General features: G+C 33.3%; 2 protein-coding genes across 3 annotated transcripts; both read left to right on the top strand.

Annotated features, from left to right (window-relative positions):
* Positions 1-5458: 5458 nt before the first annotated feature.
* On the top strand, positions 5459-12663 carry LOC114179080 (bifunctional riboflavin kinase/FMN phosphatase). Of its 2 annotated transcripts, none has more exons than XR_003603426.1 (10): positions 5459-5753; positions 5892-6078; positions 6429-6559; positions 6661-6730; positions 6839-6904; positions 11437-11591; positions 11675-11770; positions 11885-11971; positions 12115-12198; positions 12304-12663. XR_003603426.1 is itself a non-coding variant. In XM_028065290.1 (10 exons), the coding sequence occupies exons 1-10, from the start codon at positions 5687-5689 to the stop codon at positions 12427-12429; spliced, it is 1134 nt and encodes a 377-aa protein (XP_027921091.1). In that variant the 5' UTR covers positions 5459-5686; the 3' UTR covers positions 12430-12663. The 2 variants fall into 2 exon arrangements, 1 of the variants encoding a protein (XP_027921091.1); XM_028065290.1 differs by having other exon boundaries at positions 11885-12036.
* A 2473-nt stretch (positions 12664-15136) lies between these two features.
* LOC114176325 (telomerase Cajal body protein 1) lies at positions 15137-19428 on the top strand. Its single transcript, XM_028061336.1, has 14 exons — positions 15137-15398; positions 15479-15541; positions 15633-15676; positions 15774-15854; positions 15941-16014; positions 16383-16465; positions 17109-17215; positions 17359-17501; positions 17579-17626; positions 17747-17799; positions 18398-18482; positions 18574-18640; positions 18746-18856; positions 19111-19428. Exons 1-14 carry the CDS (start codon positions 15220-15222, stop codon positions 19218-19220), a joined length of 1248 nt encoding a protein of 415 aa, XP_027917137.1. The 5' UTR covers positions 15137-15219; the 3' UTR covers positions 19221-19428.
* Positions 19429-19809: the final 381 nt, after the last annotated feature.

Consider the following 19809-nt stretch of genomic DNA (forward strand, 5'->3'; position numbering starts at 1 on the left):
TTGTTGTATTGTTCTTTGTTGAGCATTAAAAATATATTATTTTGGTACTTTAAAAATAATTTTGATATATTTTAAAATGGGGTTAATTATGTTTTTCCTCCCTCAATTATTGAGCGATTTTGGTTTTCATCTTTCATTCAAAAGATGATCTATTTAAAGTCTCACGTTCTAAAACTCATGAAATTGGTCATCATTTTTGAACGTTGTTAGTTTTATTAGCAAGCTGGAAGACAGAGTGTCACGTCAAGATCTCATTTTTATCAGTGTTTAACTTATGATTGACACTTGGTAAAAAAGCACAGTGTTTGTCTTATTTAGCACGTGGTAAATAACTTGTTATTAAGTTTAATGTTTGATGTATCAAAAATTAGGGTTTCATTAAAATTAGAAAGAATGGGCATTTGGTGAGGAGAAAAGGGATTCGACGCACATTCGTGAAGGAGAATCATCTAAAGCTACGAAGAAATTAGAGAATCAAGAAGAAGTTGTAAGATTTCAATGAAGAAGATAGTGCTTTCATCTACGACATTGCAATTTATGGAAAGCAGGTTAGTTGTTTTTTATGTTTCAATGTATAGGGTTTGCTTTGGTTGTTTGTTGATTCCATTTATGGTTCGATTAATTTCGTTTGTGTGTTTATTTCAACTGTAGGGTTAGGAATGAGGTTCGATGTAGTTTTTCATCATATGGATAGGTTCAAACATAACAGGGGATTGAAATACGTTGGGGGTGAAATTCATGTTGTTAAGGGGATTAATCCTGATTTTTGGTCATTCTTTGAAGCATTGGGCATATTGAAAGAGTTCAAATACGGTGGTGATGTGAAACTTTTTTGGGAGGGTTCAAAAGAAAGTTTGTTAAGCAACCTTAGACTACTAAGTGATTATAAGGAAGCTATAGCGTTAGCTAACTTTGCAGGGGAGAGTAAAGACGAAGTTGATATATATGTTCAGCATGTTCCTAATCATCATGAAGTAGTTCACTTCATTGGTGGAGTGGATGAAGTTATGTGTGAGGATGAAGGTTTAGGTGAGAAGGAAGTTGTCGTTGAAGAGGAAGTGGTAGGTGAGGAGGATGTGTTGGGGGATGTAAAAGTGATGGGTGAAGAGATTGTGATTGGTGAAAAGGATGTGGTTGGTGAACAGGTACAGGCTGAAGAGGAAGAAGGTTAACCTAGAGATAAACTAAATTATAGTGAAGAAGAAAAGGTGGTTGATGATGATGATGGATTTGGGATGGACAATAATTCAAGTCGTAGAAATATTGGCCCTGTTTTGGATAGAAGATATTAGTGACATGATAATCATCGTTGGGTGTTCATTTCATATCAACAAAAGGTAAACAACAAACATAATATTCTTTTTAACTGATTTGAAATTAATTGACTAAACATTCTGATATAGTATTACATTTATTTGTAGGGACTTATGACTGTATTTGTAGGGACTTATGACTGTATTTGATGGTAATTTCAATGGTGTTGAACATCATTTCTATCTTAGGCACCTATACAACAATTTCAAGAAGAAATTTGGTGGTGGTGTAGTGATTAAATACCTTATAATGGGAGCAACAAAAGCTACTTTCTACACATAATGAAAAAAAAAGGGTGAGTTGAAAAATATAAATCCTAATGCTTATAACTGGTTAGTTTCCATTCCTACAAAATCATGGTGTAAACATGCATTCAACATTCACCCTAGATGTGATGTGTTAATGAATAACTTATATGAGTCATTTAATAGCACAATTTTACTGGCTAGAGATAAACCAAACATTAGCATGATGGAATGGATTAGATCATACATAATGAGTAGATTTGCAACACTTAGAGATAAATTGAATGCATACCCGAGAAATATAATGCCTAGAACCCAAAAAAGGCTTGATAGGAAAGTGGAAAAAAGTGGGAATTGGCTTCCTGTGTGGGTAGGGGATGCTAAGTTTGAAGTGACGCAGGGATTCACAATGGAAAAGTTTTTGGTTGATCTAAGTAAGCATAGTTGCAATTGTTATTTTTGGAATTTGGTGGGTATACCTTGTAGTCATGTTGTGACAACAATTAACTATAAGATAGAAAACCCCGAGGCTTATGTCCATGCATATTACAAAAGAGATGTCTATCAAGCTTGTTATGGCCCTGAAATTACCCCAATCAATGGACAACAACTTTGGCCAAAAAGTAATCAAACTGAACTACTCCCCTTATTTACAAAACCTCACTTGGGAAACCAAAAAAAACAACGAAGAAGGGAACCTAATGAACATGTCAATCATTCCAAACTTTCAAAGAAAAATGTCATGGGAAAGTGTAGCAGGTGTAACCAATATGGACATAATATCAGAAGTTGTAGAAAGGGCATGAGAAGAAAGGGAAATCTTCATCTATACTTTTTTTCAATTAATGTTTTTGTACAAACACAAATATAAATCTTGAATACATACCTAGTTGATAGGGAAACACCTAAAGGAATCAAACTGGTAGTGGAACTACCAACGCTACAAGCCCATCAAACCAAAGCTCAACTAGTAGAAGGAGATCCACACCCATGGTTGTAGCCAACATGAACCAAGGAGAAAGAGCACTAACACATGCAAGAAGCATGGCGGCACAAGTATTAGGTTCTCAAGCAAGTAGTAATATAAGTTCTGCACAACCCACGTAAAATTGAATGGAGATCCAAACTTTTTTGTTGCTTTGTTAAAGACTAATGTGATAGAAATTACTTTTGAAACATTGGGCATAGGGATGGTGGACCACTATTTTGTTTTGGAGCACTAGTATTTTATTGCTTTATTATAGTTTGCAGCGTTGTAGTTAAAGATGTGGACTAATTTTGTTTGTTCTAGAATACTTTATTCATTGCAATAGCAGGGACCACTTTTGCATTATTGTATACAATTAAGGAAAATGGATGAGTGCTTTAGTAAAGGTGATGATATTGGATAAATTGTTGAACTTAATTCAATCCTAAACTGTTGATGAATTTGCTGTAGTAAAATATTGAATTGGTGTAAAACGCATACTATCTTTTACCTCCCACCACAGATTCTTATGCAGCATAAATATTTGTAAAGGTGAAAACGCATAGTATTGGTAAATAAAGAATTGGTGTAAAACACATTCTAATTTGAACACTTGCATATGTTAACATTGATTCACACATCACTAATAGCTGAACAATGTACACCATAAGACAACCAACAACAAAATTATAGGCCCTTTAAATACACTACATATGTTTATAGCATTATATACAAAATGTTTATAGAAACAACCAACACTTTTTCACTGAAAGCATTTTTCACTCCAGTAACGAGCCTCATTAATATTTTGGGTCTCGTTGGTTATGACAAGGCCAATATCAGAAAGCTCAATCAATAAAAATCAGAAAGCTCAATCAACCACTAACAACACTTAAATTATAAGGCATTTGGCAACTGAATGGCATGCAACAATACTCATATCATTAGTAATACCATTTTCACGAATACAAAATATTTCCCTAAAATTACATAACCAATGACCACTACAACTACCAATTGCAGGAATTTCCCAAATACAACTGCTGAAACTAATTACAATTAACCTTAAACAAAAACATAACCACAAATACAATTGTTGAAGCCCATGACAGAACAAATAAAAATTGCAGGAATTTCCCAAATCTTTTATCTTTTTGCAATTTCCTCTTGAACTTCTCGTTTTTCTTAATCAGGTCCAACATCACTTTCTATTTTTCCAAACAAACTTCATCTTCTTCAACTCTTTTTCCTCCGGTAGCTTCAAATTCAAATTCTTGACCTTCACCTTTAGATTCCTCTTCATTATCCCATTCAAAATAATTACAATGTGAAATAGACTGCAAAAATTTGAAACCATTATCACAAACACCAAATAAAGCTCGAGTAAAAGAAATGCAATTTGTCACTTACAACCCAATTTCTACATCTCCAAAATAACTTGCCCTTGTTCTTCACAATACTTGTCTTTAGGAGCAACAATCTTTTCCCACACCCACACACTTTCGATGCTATTTCTGAACACGACACTAAACTTTGCAAAATTTTCGAACCAATATTCCTCTGCTGCAATCAAATCTTGAACTACCACCCTTCATCACTGTAGAACGTTGTACACAAACGCCAATGTTATCGCCTACATTTCCCCCGCACCAAACGATCTCTTGAAGCTCCTTAACAACGATCCAATCCGACAATTCCAAATTTAGGGTTTCAAACACTAACGCCAAACTACCTTCTAATTAGAACCAATTCCATGACTTTGAAATCACGTGTTTACTGTACCTTGAGTGAAAGTTAAAAACGGGATCATGATATGACACTTTGTCTGCCAGCTTGTTAATAAAACTAATGGCGTTCAAAAACGAGGATGAATTCCATGAGTTTTAGAACATGAGGAACTTAAATAGATCATCTTTTGAATGAGGGACGTAAATTAAAATCGCCCACAATACTTGAGAGACGAAAAACATAATTAACCATTTTAAAATTAATGATCATCAGTGTATTTTGAAGATACAACAAAAGAACAACAAACAAAAACCAACAAAAAATTCAAACTAAAATGAATATATTTAATTTTAAAATTTGAGATTTATAAAGAAACGAATTATAATTTTATATTTAGTCTTTAATTAAAAAGCAATGTTGATGTAAATAATTTTTTTACTATTTATGAAGAAAATAATTATATTATATTAATATTAGTTGAGAAACCACCTTTAATTTAAACCAATAAAATATTATATTAATAGTAAATACTAAAAAACAATCAAACTCAATTTCTTTAATATCAATGAAAATATGATGATGAACGAATAACATCCAATTCTCAACCGAGCGGGTGACATTCTCTGTGTCGAAATAAGAAGAAAACATCTTTAAATAAAAAATCAAGAGGAAGAAATTTTAACTTTTTCACAAAATTTAAGATCCTCTTAATTTACATTTATAAATTTTTAAAATTTTAATTTTCTTAATATGATGTTAAGTAATTTACATTCGTAGATTCTTAAAATTCTGAAATTCGGTATACAGATTAATTTCTCTTCAAGAATTTGTATCCTGAGAGTCCAGGAGATGTTCTTATCATGGTGGCGCCAGCTCTCCGGGAAACATTCCGACGAACACTAATGGTGTTGGAGCATGATGGACGTAGTGAAACACACGCGCTAGAATAGTGAGCGAGGGAAAAACAATTTAAATATCTATAAATTCATTATAGGTTACAATTAATCAAAACCATTTATTATCAAATTAATAATTCTAACCACAATGGCTAACTTTATTTGTTTATAACTTAAAGTAACTTGCTGATAATTTAAATTTAAATATATTTACAGCTAAAAGTTATTACAATTTTTTAATAAGAAGATGAATTAATAAAACAAAGCAATTGTTAATTTAAAAAGAAGAAATAAGCAGTAATGCCAAAAGAAAAGCCAAACGGACCCGGCATTGTCATAATCGTGTGTAAGAACCGTGCTCTCTGGAGAACTCCGAAGGTTTTCTCGCTCTTACACACAAAGCGAATTGCAGGGAACACGCTTCCACTTTGAACTTCAACTACGCTCTCTATAACTCTCTTTGGCGCGTCTCCGTCACTCTCTTCGTCCTCATCCGATTCAAACAAGAATTCTCTGAGCTCAATTTCATTGACAAAATGTCGGTTTCAAAGAAGTTGATTAGATGTGTTATCCTCGACTTGGACGGCACGCTGCTCAACACAGGTTTGTTTCCATTCGTCAACCCAGAATATTCATCTTTGCTCACAGTTGAAGCATATAATCGAGTAGCTGCTTTTTTTTTTCCTTCCAAATTGGGGCTATATTCTATAACGCTGGCGATTGTGAATGTTATTGATGCAGATGGCATCGTAGGCAACGTTTTGAAGGTTTTGTTAGGTAAGTACGGAAAGGAATGGGACGGCAGAGAAGCTCATAAAATAAGAGGAACGACACCGTTTGAAGCTGCCGCTGCGGTTGTGCAAGATTATGAACTTTCCTGCTCGACGACTGAATTTCTCTCTGAAATTTCGCCTCTCTTCTCTGACCAGTAATAGTCTGTTACATCATTCTTTATAAGCTTTTTATGTGTTTGTAAATTGTAGAGATATCTCGTCGGTTGAATGTTGAATGTGAAATGGTGTATGCTTAGTACCAACTAATTATCAATGACTTAACAATACTGGATTACTGAACTTCTGAGTTGGAAAATGCAAATTCATAACTTATTTTGTGAATGTAGAGTTTCGCACGAGATACACCTCTGGAAATTTATTAACATATAATGTCTTGAAACGAAACAATTGTCTGAAATCTTTGTTCGAGTTGGAGATATTAAGCTTGGATTTCCAATTTCGGAAAAAATTTTCTCTTAAGTTTTGTGCTCTATTGGCATTTTAGGTGGTGCAACATCAAAGCACTTCCTGGTGCTAATCGATTGATTAAACATTTGAAGAGTCATGGAGTTCCGATGGCCTTGGCGTCAAACTCTCCAAGGGAAAGCGTTGAAGCCAAAATATCCTATCATGATGGTTGGTCTATTTCAAGAACCTTTGGCATCTTGTGTTGCTTTTGCCTTTGGTTGTGTTAATGTAAGTGTGGTCTTGTTTGTTCTTTATCTTCTTTCGTTCAGGATGGAAGAATTCTTTCTCTGTTATAATTGGTGGAGATGAAGTAAGAACAGGGAAACCTTCCCCTGAAATGTGAGATGCAGTGATGTTCTCTAGCTTTGATTACTGAGGGTCCCCTGATTTTTACATTTGAAAGTTCTCCGTCTCCTAAAACTTTTCTATTGTGTGTTGTGATGTTAGATTCCTTGAAGCTGCTAGGAGGTTAAACATTGAGCCCTCCAGCTGTCTTGTCATTGAAGATTCTGTGTGAGTTCCTTGATTCCTGTCTTTCTCCCGGTACTGAATCTTTCATATGACTTCATGTGTCAGTTCTAAGTCTTTGATGGTTAAGCTTTCTGATGGGTTGCTATTTGCTTTTATCACTGCTTTTATCCCTAATTATATTTGTAAAATATAAAGATAACCCCTTTTCCTTTTGGTCTCTTTGTGGAAAAAAAAAAGATTTTAAACATTTTGGGGAATCTCTAAATTCTTTCAATCACTAGAGGTTCTGTTTGAGTTTTGTAGCCTAAGAGGATGAGAATTTTGAGTTTGTAATTAGATGTATGGTTTTGAAGTAAATGAATCTCCTTTGGCTGAGGATGACTGTTTTATGGTTACTTTGATATATTTGCCAGCCAAAATTACATGCATTTTACCTAGGGATGATGGTTAGTTTTTATGGAAGTGAAACACAGTTATTTGATGATATTGATGAGTGCTTAACCAGGTGCAGTGTATATAAGTGCATTTGTTTTGCTAAGAAAGGAAGACTGGAAACACAAAAGTGCTTGTTCATGGGAAAGAACAAAGCAAATGATGAAAATAAAAATAGGATAATATTCTAAATATTTGTTTTTCAATAAACCATGGCAATGAGACAACTTTTTGTCCCAGCACAACACTACCCAAGAGTAAAAAATACCCTTCAATTTGGCTAAACCTCCATTAGTGCTAATGCAGAACAACAATTAGCACCTAATTTGACTTATACCCAATGCAATCCTATGATCGATGTTAGATGCTCTAGTCGCAAAGAACTCTAGCAAAATCCTAGCTCTCGCCCTAATGAAGTATAGGGAACAACCTAGGTATCAATCCAAGGAATTGTTTAATCTTGTAGCTAAAATGTGCCCAATTATCATTCTAAAAATGAAACAAACAATGGGAAGTAAAAACAATGTAAAATGTACTCTAGAACAGTGCAAATGATCAATGAAATGGATTTAAAAATGATGTAACAGAGAAGTATTACCGCAGCATACTATTTGACAGTAAAGGGAAAATGCTCAAATCTATATGCAAATGATGATGGAATACTCTAATATGATGAATGAACCTGTAAAACTATAAAGAAACATGAATAAAAGATGTTACAGACCTTAAACTGTCCTAAAATAGCTTCAAGATGCAAAACAGAGAAGTGTTTGATGAAATGCCTCAATGAAAACCTAGTTTTCACCAAGTGTTTGATGAAATGCTTGAATGATCTAAACTATTATTTATGCAATGCAAATGATCTAGACAAGTTTCTATATGCAGAACTAAGTAAAATGAACTAAAAACTCCAAATACTCAAAATTATGAGTCGAACTAAACTAGAAAGCAAATGCACCAAAACTGTTTTTGACAGAAAATTATTTTATGTAGAATCTGGGTTTAGATGCAATGATAATGATCTGGACATGTTTCAGTATGCATGAGTATGCAACTGCAATGCCTAAACATGATCAAATGTGTTGGAATCACAAAATCACCTATTAAACCAAACTTGATCGCACTTGGTCAAAACAGTTTTTTTGACACCATTTGAAAATTGGTGCAGATTTTGTGTTCTGAATTAAATCTATGCTTGAACTAATATTTTTAGCATTTGAACAAATATACTATGATGCAAATGAAATGAAGAAACAAAGAAATGAACAAAATATAAAGGGAATTCGAAAATGACTAGTTAAACTAAAGTAAGTGCAAAATGGCTTCTAAAATGTGACTAAAATGCATCTGAAGATAAAAGTTGTGTTTCATGCCCTGTAAATGCTTTGAACAAGTTTTAATATGCGAAGGTATGCAATGTGGATGATCAGAACTGTCCAGAAAACACCAAAACAGAAAATCACTCATTAAAGCAAACTTGGGAGCAAAGTAAACTGTGCTAATTTTATGTAGAATTTAGTAAATGGGGTATGAACATGCAACTGTACATCAATGCATGATTTTATCATCTATACATGTGTAATATGATGCTAATGGACTACCAAAACAGAGAATTCACCGAAAGGATTAATGCAAAATAAAATTCCCAATTTAAGCTAGACTAGAAAACCTAGAATCTACCAAACAAAATGCATGGAATGAGGTAATTGATGGCTCAAACATAATCCTATGCACTGAAAAAACATGCTGAAATGCAAAGAAACATACAAAATTGGCTGGAATGCAAAAATCAAAGATTAAAGCAAGTTCAAGAACAAAAAGCGGGAAACATAACTACATTACCTAACATTTGAGATTTTTGGAGATTTTGAGTTCAAAGCTAAAACTAAGAATTAGAACATGTCTAAAGTCATGAGAATACATAAAAAATAGGTGAGAAAAATTCAGAACTGGATTTAAAACTGAAAATCATCATATGGCTTGTGAGGTAGTGAAAATGGGTTTTTGAAGGAAAAACTTAGAATCATGAGTCTTGGTCTATAATTTCAGATTTTTGGATCCACTTCAGTTCATGAGAACCTATTGAATCAAGTGGTGACATTGCACTCCTTTGATCTAATCCTGAATCCAGAAATCAGATCAAGTAAAAGAAGAAATCTAGAATTGTAAAACTAGCATCATGAACTAGATTTTGACAGCAAGAGAGACTTGATGTGAATTTGTAAAATGGAATGGCTCATACAAGATGAAAATATAAAGAAATATGCAAGGAAAACTAGAAAATAATAACGTAAAAGCTTAAACAGAAAATTCTAGAAAAAAAGGGTTTAAACCCATAAATGAGAACTTGAATGTTGGGTGCAATCTTTGTTTCAATATCTCTAATCTGAAATATTGATTCCAGTGGTCACATTGTACTCTTTAGAAACCATATTTGAATCCAAACCTGACCCTAAATAAAGATAAAGATTAATACCATTCTATCTTCATCCAAGAAAACATCTCTAGATCAAAACCAGAAAAATGGATAGAAAATAGATGCTGAAAAATAGGTGCAGAACTGTAAATTGCTTAGAAATAAAGATTGCATAAATGAAAACGAAAAATAGAAAGTAAAACTTAAAATTCACAACTCAACAGAACAAAGGAATAAACTGGAAATTTGAATTGCATTGAAGATTGAAATGTACAATTGGTTTGAGATTACATATGCTGTCAAGAACTTGAATGCCTCTTGCTCACATTGTAGACTTGTGCTCCATGATCTTCACAACTTAATGCTCCCAGCCCAGAAAACTCCGAATCTAAGATTTAAAGAAAGCTATAAAAGTGCCGAAAAGAAAATTTATGGGTCGTGTGAAAGGATGGATGTGTTTGGAGTGATAGTAGTTTGGGTCGTGATGTTGGTGGTGTGTCCATCCTCTCCCTTATCTATCCTAATTAAAGAAAAGAAAATACAATGAACTAACTAGAATTATAGCAGATAAATTCTAGAACAAAAAAATCAGCTTTTAGTACAATGCATCTCTCGTTACAAAGGCTCCTATAGGTAACTAACTTTTCAGCCTTCTAACTTCCAACTGCAGCAAACACTCCTTCTTAGCCCAAACTGTCCAGTGAGCAAATTGAAGCAAATTTCCTGTTGCCACGTTGGACAGCTTCTCTCCAAGTCATTTCTATTTACTTTCCAATGGTCTTGTTATCTACTATTGCTAGGCAAAAGTCAGAATTGACTTGTAGGCTTCCATTCTTCCTTGGCATAGGTCCAAGTCTCTCTTCAGGATTCTCTTAATGTTACTGCAGTAGAAAATTCAAAGGAATTAATCAAGCTGAAAATTTCAATTGCCTATTTAAAACTACATTCTACTAATGACTAAGGACTCAAAACCTACTAAACTAAACTTTACTCTAAAAAACACTCTTTTTTAACATGTTTTTATTAAAACTAAGATTTTTTCGAAGAAAATACTAAAATATTATAAAAACAGGAAATAAAGAAAAGAAAACTCCCAAAAGAAGTGTTGTAAAACACCAAATAAGTGTCTAATATGACACTTAACAATCGACCTAAAAAATTAGATGGGAACATGGACTAAACAAAATGGTTGTATTGTAACTCTGCTTCTTCTAGTGTTTCTTCTTGATAAAATTCCTTCATAACAGTCCTTTGTGCATCTGTGCTCAGGTTGAATTAGCATTTTCTCTATTATGATTAAAACTTATCTTTTGATATCTACTTGCTTAATTGTTTTACGTCTCCACTCGTTACCACTTTCTAGAACCTTGTCTCCATCCCACAAATCTACCTTTTCATACTTTAGCTGGATTGGGAATTTAGTTTAACATTAATTTTGAAGGTTCTTCTTCACTTTCAAGTTATTTGTGTCTTTGACAAGATAGACAAAATAATCACTGTTTAACTTTCACTACATTATGGCTACCCCTCTCCAATTGTCCACATTGATTGACATGTTGTAAACATCATAGCATAATTTATAATAGCCAAAGATTGCTTCCTTATTTCCTACTAGGTATCTTCAAATGAATTGATGATTTTTATCTTAGAATTTTTTTCTCTATCCCTTAGGGATACTTCTTTTCCTCCGTATCTTTCTAAAAGCATGTATACTTGGCTACTTCAGACCTGGGGTTACTGCAGGTAAAACTGCTGAAATGGAAGTAGTTGCTGTACCATCACTTCCAAAACAGACGCATCTCTACACTGCAGCAGATGAGGTGATCAATTCCCTACTTGACTTGCAACTCGAAAAGTGGGGTCTGCCTCCGTTTGAAGATTGTAAACCCCAAATACTTTAAGATATTCCTCTTTGCATTTGTTAGCGTTTCTTTTATTTAAACTTGTATTCTAAATTATTGCAGGGGTGGAGGGAACTTTGCCCTTAGATCCTTGGTATATTGGTGGTCCTGTTGTCAAGGGATTTGGTCGTGGCTCGAAGGTACTTGGGATCCCTACAGGTTTGTACTTTGTTACAACTTATTTCTTAAAGAATTGCTGGTCTATTATACTGTCTTAAACAATCTTTGGTGTATTATTATATAAATAGTAATATGTACTCTATTTTCTTCCAGCAAATTTATCGACAAAGGGATATTCAGATCTCCTTTCAGAACATCCTGCGGGAGTTTATTTCGGTTGGGCTGGATTGCCATCAAGAGGTATTTTTAAAATGGTGATGAGCATTGGTTGGAATCTATATTTTGACAACAAAGAAAAGACTATAGTAAGTGTTATTACTCACCCCCAACTATAACTATTTACCAATCAATTTTCATATTATCTTCTGCTTTTTTTACTGTAGGAACCATGGTTACTTCATGACTTTAACGAGGATTTCTATGGGGAAGAACTGCGGCTTGTTATAGTTGGTTACATACGTCCCGAGGTATTATCTTAATGAATATTTCTCCTATAATTTTTCTTTGTCGTCCTTGTACTGTACCCCGTATACTTATAAAGTTTCACTAAAATTGGGCATTGTGCATAACAGGCAAATTTTCCATCCCTTGAAAGCTTGGTAGCTAAAATTCATGAAGATCGCAGGGTTGCTGAAAGGGCTCTTGATCTCCCCTTATATTCAAGTTTTAAGAATGATTCGTATCTGAGAAGTTCTTAGTACTCCCTTTTTTATCTCACAGCATCTCGTCTAAGAAATCCCAGGTGTTAATTGTTGTAAGCGTATAATCCCGTTATTCCACTCAATAAGTTTGCATATTATACGCTTATTACCCTATGATTCATATGCATCAGTGACATAATTCAACGTGATTTGGAGTGGAACATGCGTAAAATACTTAAACCTATTTTGGATAATTTTAAATGTTTAATTGAGTTCCTGACATTTCTTTCAGTACATTTGCCACAAATTTTCATATATCCTACGTGACTGCTGTGTTCCTCTGTGAACTGTTGTTTTTTCATTGAAGGTAAGGTCATGATGAATCAGTACAGGGTGTTGAGTGGATAATAAATTAAAATTAAATTATATTGGATGGATAAAAGTTAAACTATTTATCCATTTATGATATGATAAAAATGTTTTATAGAAATCAGCCCTATTTAATAGCTTTCCGTGGATGAATGTTCAATCTAAATATTTGTATCGTTTGTGCTCCTGAATATTGTAGAGTTCAGTTCAGGACTCGTAAATATATAAATTTTGTTTTTGTTACTCAATTTTTTTATCCTTAATAACAAATATAGTTCTAATTTGATTTATACTATTTGTCGGCATATGTTAAACTGCGATTGATAATTCATTAAGGAAAATGTCAAGTTCGATATTTATTTTATTTGAAATTTAAAATATGTAAACTCTAAACTTTAGTAGACTTTGTAGTGTCCTCAACCTCTATCTCTTTCATCGTTTGAAAATATTCTCATTATTAACTTGGGTCGTCGAGGAACCGATAACAACTTTTCTTTCGAGAACTCTATTTTTCTTCTATTTTCACAATTCAACTTTCTATTTTAATTGGACGTAGTTTAGAGCTTGATTTCTCAATGTAAAGAGGCTTGATGTCCAAACTACCTAAAAAGGTGTAGTTTGTAGCCTGATTATCATTGTATACATTGCCACTTCTAGTTGAGGCCCTGTACGGTCATGGACTCCTCAACAAACTATTCCATAAATATGCAAAGGGGTTCTAAACTCTCCTGTGTCTTGAAGACTCAAACCTCCAATGAAGTTGTTTTGATGATGATTTTGAAAGATGAAAATGAGCTGAAGATGCTAAAAATGTTGTTGAGAGTTTGTAACTTTCATTGTATTTTATCGACTCTTTCAGATAAAGTATTCACAAGATTTTTAATTCAACATGACCTTACTCAAATTAATTAAGAGAATAATATTTGTTGTAAAGTTAAAAATATGAGAAAAAGGTTTATGACATTGTTAACCGATTAAGTTTTTAAGTAATGAGTTAAACTATTCATGAAATATTTAAAAAAAAAGGATAATTGATTATCAGCTTAATTAAGTGATTAGACCATAAAATATATTTAAAATTTTCAATGTTTTGAGAAATTAACCAATTAAAATCTTGTATAATAAATTAATTTCTTTCTCTGAATTAAATACATAGCTGCAGTAATTGATTAGCATGTGCCTTAATCAATTAAAATAGAAGTCTTGTAAATCTTGTATAATAAATTAACTTCTATCTCTAAATGAAATACAAAGTTCAGATAATTGATTAACACTTGTTGTGAACTTGTGATCAATTAAAATAGAAAGTGCTGCAATTGTTTTTCAATTTTTCACAAAAATAATAAATTAAATGCTTGAAATAATTGATTAAATAGTTTTGAAATTTCTTTAAATCAATTATTGGTTTTATAAATAGAGTCTTTGTCACACTATTTTACATAACTAATACTATCGAGAAATATAAATTATTTTTGAGATCATTTGAGTTAATTTTTTGAGAATTAAAAAGGTTGTGTTGTGTTAATTGTATCAATCTTATGGGTTGCCTATAACTTGAAATTTAGTATACTCTTTCCTTGTTATAAATTTGCTGGAGTGTTCCAATATATATCGTGTAATATCTTTTTAGATGTGTTCAAGAGTTGATATAATTTTTGCTTGTTGTTTTGAGGTTGTAGGTTGCTTATGTGAGTGCTTGTAAAAGCTTTTGAAGACAATGAAATCCAATTATTTTAAGGTTGAATAAATGATATTGGATGCAAGACCATTTATGATCTAAACCAGTATAATGTTGCAGTGTCCTTTTCCTTTTTCAACTTCTTTATATTGTTCTTAACTAATCTTTTATCCATCTTGATTCCAAAATCAGTTGCATTCTATTTTTCAATTTGTCCAATCATTAACGTGTATAACCTAAAAGTCTTTTATTAAAGTTTCATATATTATAATACATATCGAATATTTTTACTCTAATTTGAACTACTTATATAGAGTTTCTATTAATATCAATGTAATATAAATGATAAAGGAAATAAACATCCATTTATAAAAAAAAAATATATTTAAATTAATAAATTAGTGTAAAAACAACAGTGAAATCATTAATGACCTCAAATTCCTTGTTCTCATCATGAAATTTAATTACAAATGTTTTTTTTAATTCTTTATTAGGTATAAGATATTGACAAATATATTTTTTATGAAAAATTATGTTTTGAAAAAGATTTTTTTATTTGATAAAAAATATATATATTTTTTAATCAAAATAAAGTAATAAAATTATATTTTTTTGTCTAATTTGGTACTTTGTCAATTAAATGTTTTTTTGTTAAAGTATCATTTTCTATTTCTTATATAACCTTTTAATTAAAAAATAAATAAATGGAAGTGTAAGTGAGTGAGTTTTGTTTTGGCGCTTATAGTTAAAGCTTCCTGCAAATCCGGCGGCAGCAGAAACACCGTGGTTGTGCAGTGGCGATGGGAGAAGAAGAGGAGCTCCAATCCGAATCCAATGTAGCAAACGCCAACACCAACACCAACGAAGATTACTCCTTCCCCGCTCTTCGCTTCGATGTCTCTCCTCACAGAACCTACCATTTCCACCGTCAGTTCATCACTCCCTCCAACCCTAACAATTTCCACAAGGCCGTTAAATGGTACGCTACACCATCACTCACTCTCCTTTATCTTCTACTACCTTTCTCAATTCCTAATTTGAGTTCTGCTTCTGTCTTAGGTCACCTGACGGTTCCTGCTTCCTCACCTCTTCCGAGGACAACACTCTCCGCCTCTTCGCGCCGTAAGTCTCCTCTTCGCAACCTCCATTCCGATCTCACTATATCTAATCTTGTGATTATGTACAACTAATTCACTTCGCTTTTCCCTGGCAGACCGGGAACTGAAAGCGACGCTTCCGTTGCTGCTTCCGACGACGGTAATCGCGCCTTTCGAATATGTAAACAAGTGAACGCGATTAACTGCTATATGAAGTTCGAGTGTTCATTGTATGTTGTTGTTGTTGTTGTCTACAGATTCCTTTGCTGCAGACGTAGTCATGCATGAAGGAGAGTCCATACACGATTTCTGTTGGTATCCTTACATGTCTTTCTCTGGTAAGAAATGTTTTGTTTTCTTTGCTTTTTAGTAACTGATAGTGATGGTGTGGTGTCTATTGGTATATGATATTGGATATTTGCAGATCTGGTGACCAATGTTTTTGCGACTACTACTCGAGACCATCCGATTCATTTATGGGATGCTACCTCTGGCCAGGTATTTTCATTGTTTCTCATTTCAGTTTTGTGCTTAAACTGTTTGTCGTCCTAGTGCCATTGAATTATTTGCGAAACTATGAAAGTTAAAATGAAATGGAATAATATTAAGGGGGACGGTAAATGTAGCACTTGAAGTGTTAATAATGTTACCAAGGTTTTAAAAAGTCGTCACGATAACAGTTGTATTGCATGAAATTGAGGATACCATAAACATTGATGTTGCAAATAGAATCACAGGCGTGGAACGCTTTTTAAAATCTCAAATGTTACTGCTAAGAATTAACATTGTTGGCAGCTTTGAAGGTACATTATGGTTTTTGTGTTGCTATTGTGGTTTTTGACCATTGCTTTTGGTGAAAATTGCAGTTGCGTTGCACGTATCGGGCATATGATGCAATGGATGAAATTACAGCTGCTTTTTCAATTGCTTTTAATCCAGCAGGGACTAAGTAAGCTATTTGATTAAGGACCAACAATTTGCAAATTGTAGATGCACAACACAATGCTTCTATGATAATAACTCATATTTCATGCTCACAGGTCTAATAGTTTTTCCTCATCAAACTTTCATAAACTTTCTCTAGGACATTTAGGCTTACATATGTTTTTAATCCTTGCAAATATGGCTAAACTTGTTTGCCGTCTTCCAATTCTTTTTTTGTTGGTTTTAGTTCTAATAAATTTGAAAAATTGTATGTGCCAGACTGTTGCCATTTAGTGATGATGTAGCAATGTTACCTCAATGCCCATTGTAAGGTGACATGTGGGGATAGGGAACATAAACTTTATGGGGACCAGACCCAAATAAAAAAAGTATCTTGGAGGATGAAAGGCAAATTTCATTATATTTATAATCACTAAAACATATTTACCAGGACATTTGAATATACAGGCATCCCTTGGGTTTTATGTTCATATGCTATCGACAAATAACTTTACCTGACCTAAGTGAGTTGCACACTATTAAAATTTATAAGATATCTAGTGCTTAGGAGGTGGTTTTCAAAATACGGTATGATTTTTGGTTTACTTTATTTCAAGCGATGAATGTGTATTTGTGAAAGTTATTTAAACTCTTTGGTTGTCTTGTAGGATATTTGCTGGATACAACAAATGTATTAGGATATTTGATTTACATCGACCGGGTAGGGATTTTGAATTGTATTCAACAGTAAAAGATAAAAAAGAAGGCCAAACAGGTAATTTTCATCAGGGCTGCTGAAGTTTTTTCTTTTTTGCTGGGAAGGTTGGGGTGACAGCAGCAATAACATCTATGAATGAAATGTCTGGGAAAATTCTATGGTACAAAGAGATGCACATAATTCAGTTTATATGAATGCAGGTATTATATCTGCAATGGCTTTTTCTCCATTTCATTCTGGGATGCTAGCTTTGGGTTCTTACAATCAAACTGCTGCTATTTATAGGGAGGACAACATGGAACTCTTGTACCTTTTGCATGGTCAAGAAGGTGGAATTACTCATGTAAGTTAGGGTTTCCTGTAAATAATTTATTCACGTTATAACATTGAGAAGAATTCCTAAATTTTCCTCTTCTTCAGGCCCAGTTTTCCAAAGATGGAAATTATTTATACACTGGAGGTCGGAAGGTGAGATTTGCACATTTTCTTTTATAGTTCTAGAGTTTGGACTGGACTACGAGTCATATTCTTGTTACCCAGCATATTGTTACTTGAAGTTCAGTTTCTTACATTCATTGTTTCTTGAAGGACCCTTATATACTCTGCTGGGATGTGCGCAAGTCGGTTGATTGTGTTTACAAGTACTATTCTATCTCTTCCCTTGACTGTGGTTTATCTATGAATTGAAGAAAAGTTTATATATGATGTTTGGGAAAACTTAAATTATAGAAAATATTTTTTCCGAAGTTAGGAAACTGCAAAAGCTCTTGTTCAAACAAGATAATCCTTACATGCATTTAAGTGGAAGCGTACTTTATGATGAGCAAAACTGATGCAAGCTGTTGTTCAAGAGAATAAAGAAAATACATAATTGTATACTACAATTTGCCCTCAAAATAAAGAATTTGAGTTCCTAATTGAATTTTTCAGACTTTCCATTTTGGATATTATAGTAGAACCAGTAAATTCCAAAGCTAAATTCCTATATCCCTTACTAACTGCTGATGCGTGCACTACTACATACTTAATCCAAAGATCCTCTTTTTTTGTATGGTTAGGTTGCTGTTTGCTATTATGTGTTTTTGTGTATTTCCATTGTTATGAAAGCTTGACTGATTCCAATCATATTATCTCTGTTTTATCAATTTTTTTTTTTTATCATAAAGACACTTTTACTATTTATTCTATAAGTACAAATGTTGGGAGTTGAATGGATGCATCTTTGCACCTTGTTACTAGGTTATACAGATCATCAGAAAACACCAATCAGCGGATACTGTTCGATATTGACCCTTCTGGACAGCATCTTGGTACAGGGGGTCAGGTATCTTGACATTCCTATTATCTTGCAACATCAATTATCGTCAATCAATATTAAGTTTGTTTTTAAATGATTATTTTTTTTTTGGTTTCAGGATGGTTTAGTACACATATATAATCTTCAAACTGGGCAGTGGGTGTCAAGTTTCGAGGCTGCTTTAGGTAGTCAAGTTCTGTATGTTGATGCTTGTATTTTTTTCTCCGTCTTATTTGTGTATATCAATTTTTAACTGCTTTAAGCTTTATTTTTTACTGTTTGCTGTGCAGACACGGTTAATGGTTTCTCATTCCATCCATTTCTACCCCATGCTGTATCATCCTCGGGCCATCGGAGATTCGTAATTCCAGACGACGGCAATGAAGAATTGCGCTTAAGTGGTATTGTTATAATATTATAGACATGCAGACTCCCGCTCCCCCCTCCCCTTACCAAAGGGTTTTCTATTTCTTTTATTTCATCATTGATCAGGTTTTATTATTTTGGCATGGTTTCACGGAAGTAACCTAATTTTATATTATCTATGAGCTATAATTTGATGAAATTATGAAAAATCATTATATATTTTGTGCTACTAAAGGTAATTTCGCTAACTTTACTTTTCTCCATTGATAACTTCAATCGTGATATATAGGTCGTGAAAATTGCGTCTCAGTATGGACTTTCTGTTGTGATTCAATGGAGATTGACATGAAAAGCAATGGCAGTTTCAACGATCAGTCTGAAAGTGGTAACTTGGACTGAAATTCGTTAATGCTTTGCGGCCACCTTGTACCGATCTGGTAACACTAGTTTGTTTTGTAAGTTGTTGCCAATGATCATGACGGTTCACTGTTTAACTGTTCCTTGTTTGACCAAAAAACTGAGCGAAATTTTGCATATATGTCTTATACGTGTAAAATTGTAAATTTCTAATTCTAGCAAGGATTTGGACTTGTTTGGTTGTTATTTAGTTGGTGAGGTATTTGCTACTGTCTTTTACTTGCTAGTGAAGTTTCAGCCCGTATTCTGGCCGGCAATACTTTTCTTCCTTTTTTGAGAATCGTTCTTTCTTTAGGTCACGTAAAAAGCGGTCTTTTATGCTTGGGATTTGAAGTAATCTTCGATTATTATATACAACAAAAGAGAAACACCGGTGGAATTGGCCAAAGGAACACTGATTTTCGTGTCTCGACGAACATGGACCTGAAAGTATGACTAGTTTTTCTTACAGACTCACTTTCACCTGTTAATATCTAGATAATGGTTGTACTTTTTAGCGATGTTGATTCCGTAAAAGCACCAAAATGCTGCAATTTCTCTTTTCAAAATTATTGAAATGGGTAGATTTTAA

The sequence above is a fragment of the Vigna unguiculata genome, chromosome 3, assembly GCF_004118075.2.
Source record: "Vigna unguiculata cultivar IT97K-499-35 chromosome 3, ASM411807v1, whole genome shotgun sequence".
Lineage (NCBI taxonomy): Eukaryota > Viridiplantae > Streptophyta > Magnoliopsida > Fabales > Fabaceae > Vigna > Vigna unguiculata.

What these genes read in the sequence shown, in the direction of transcription:
- LOC114179080 (XM_028065290.1), top strand. Translation starts at nt 5,687, where the DNA reads ATGTCGGTTTCAAAGAAGTTGATTAGATGTGTTATCCTCGACTTGGAC. An exon ending in TCGCCTCTCTTCTCTGACCA is followed by an intron (nt 6,079 to 6,428) that starts GTAATAGTCTGT and finishes TTGGCATTTTAG; the next exon opens with GTGGTGCAACATCAAAGCAC. An exon ending in TCTGCCTCCGTTTGAAGATT is followed by an intron (nt 11,592 to 11,674) that starts GTAAACCCCAAA and finishes AAATTATTGCAG; the next exon opens with GGGTGGAGGGAACTTTGCCC.
- LOC114176325 (XM_028061336.1), top strand. Translation starts at nt 15,220, where the DNA reads ATGGGAGAAGAAGAGGAGCTCCAATCCGAATCCAATGTAGCAAACGCC. An exon ending in ACTCTCCGCCTCTTCGCGCC is followed by an intron (nt 15,542 to 15,632) that starts GTAAGTCTCCTC and finishes TTTCCCTGGCAG; the next exon opens with ACCGGGAACTGAAAGCGACG. An exon ending in TGAAGAATTGCGCTTAAGTG is followed by an intron (nt 18,857 to 19,110) that starts GTATTGTTATAA and finishes CGTGATATATAG; the next exon opens with GTCGTGAAAATTGCGTCTCA.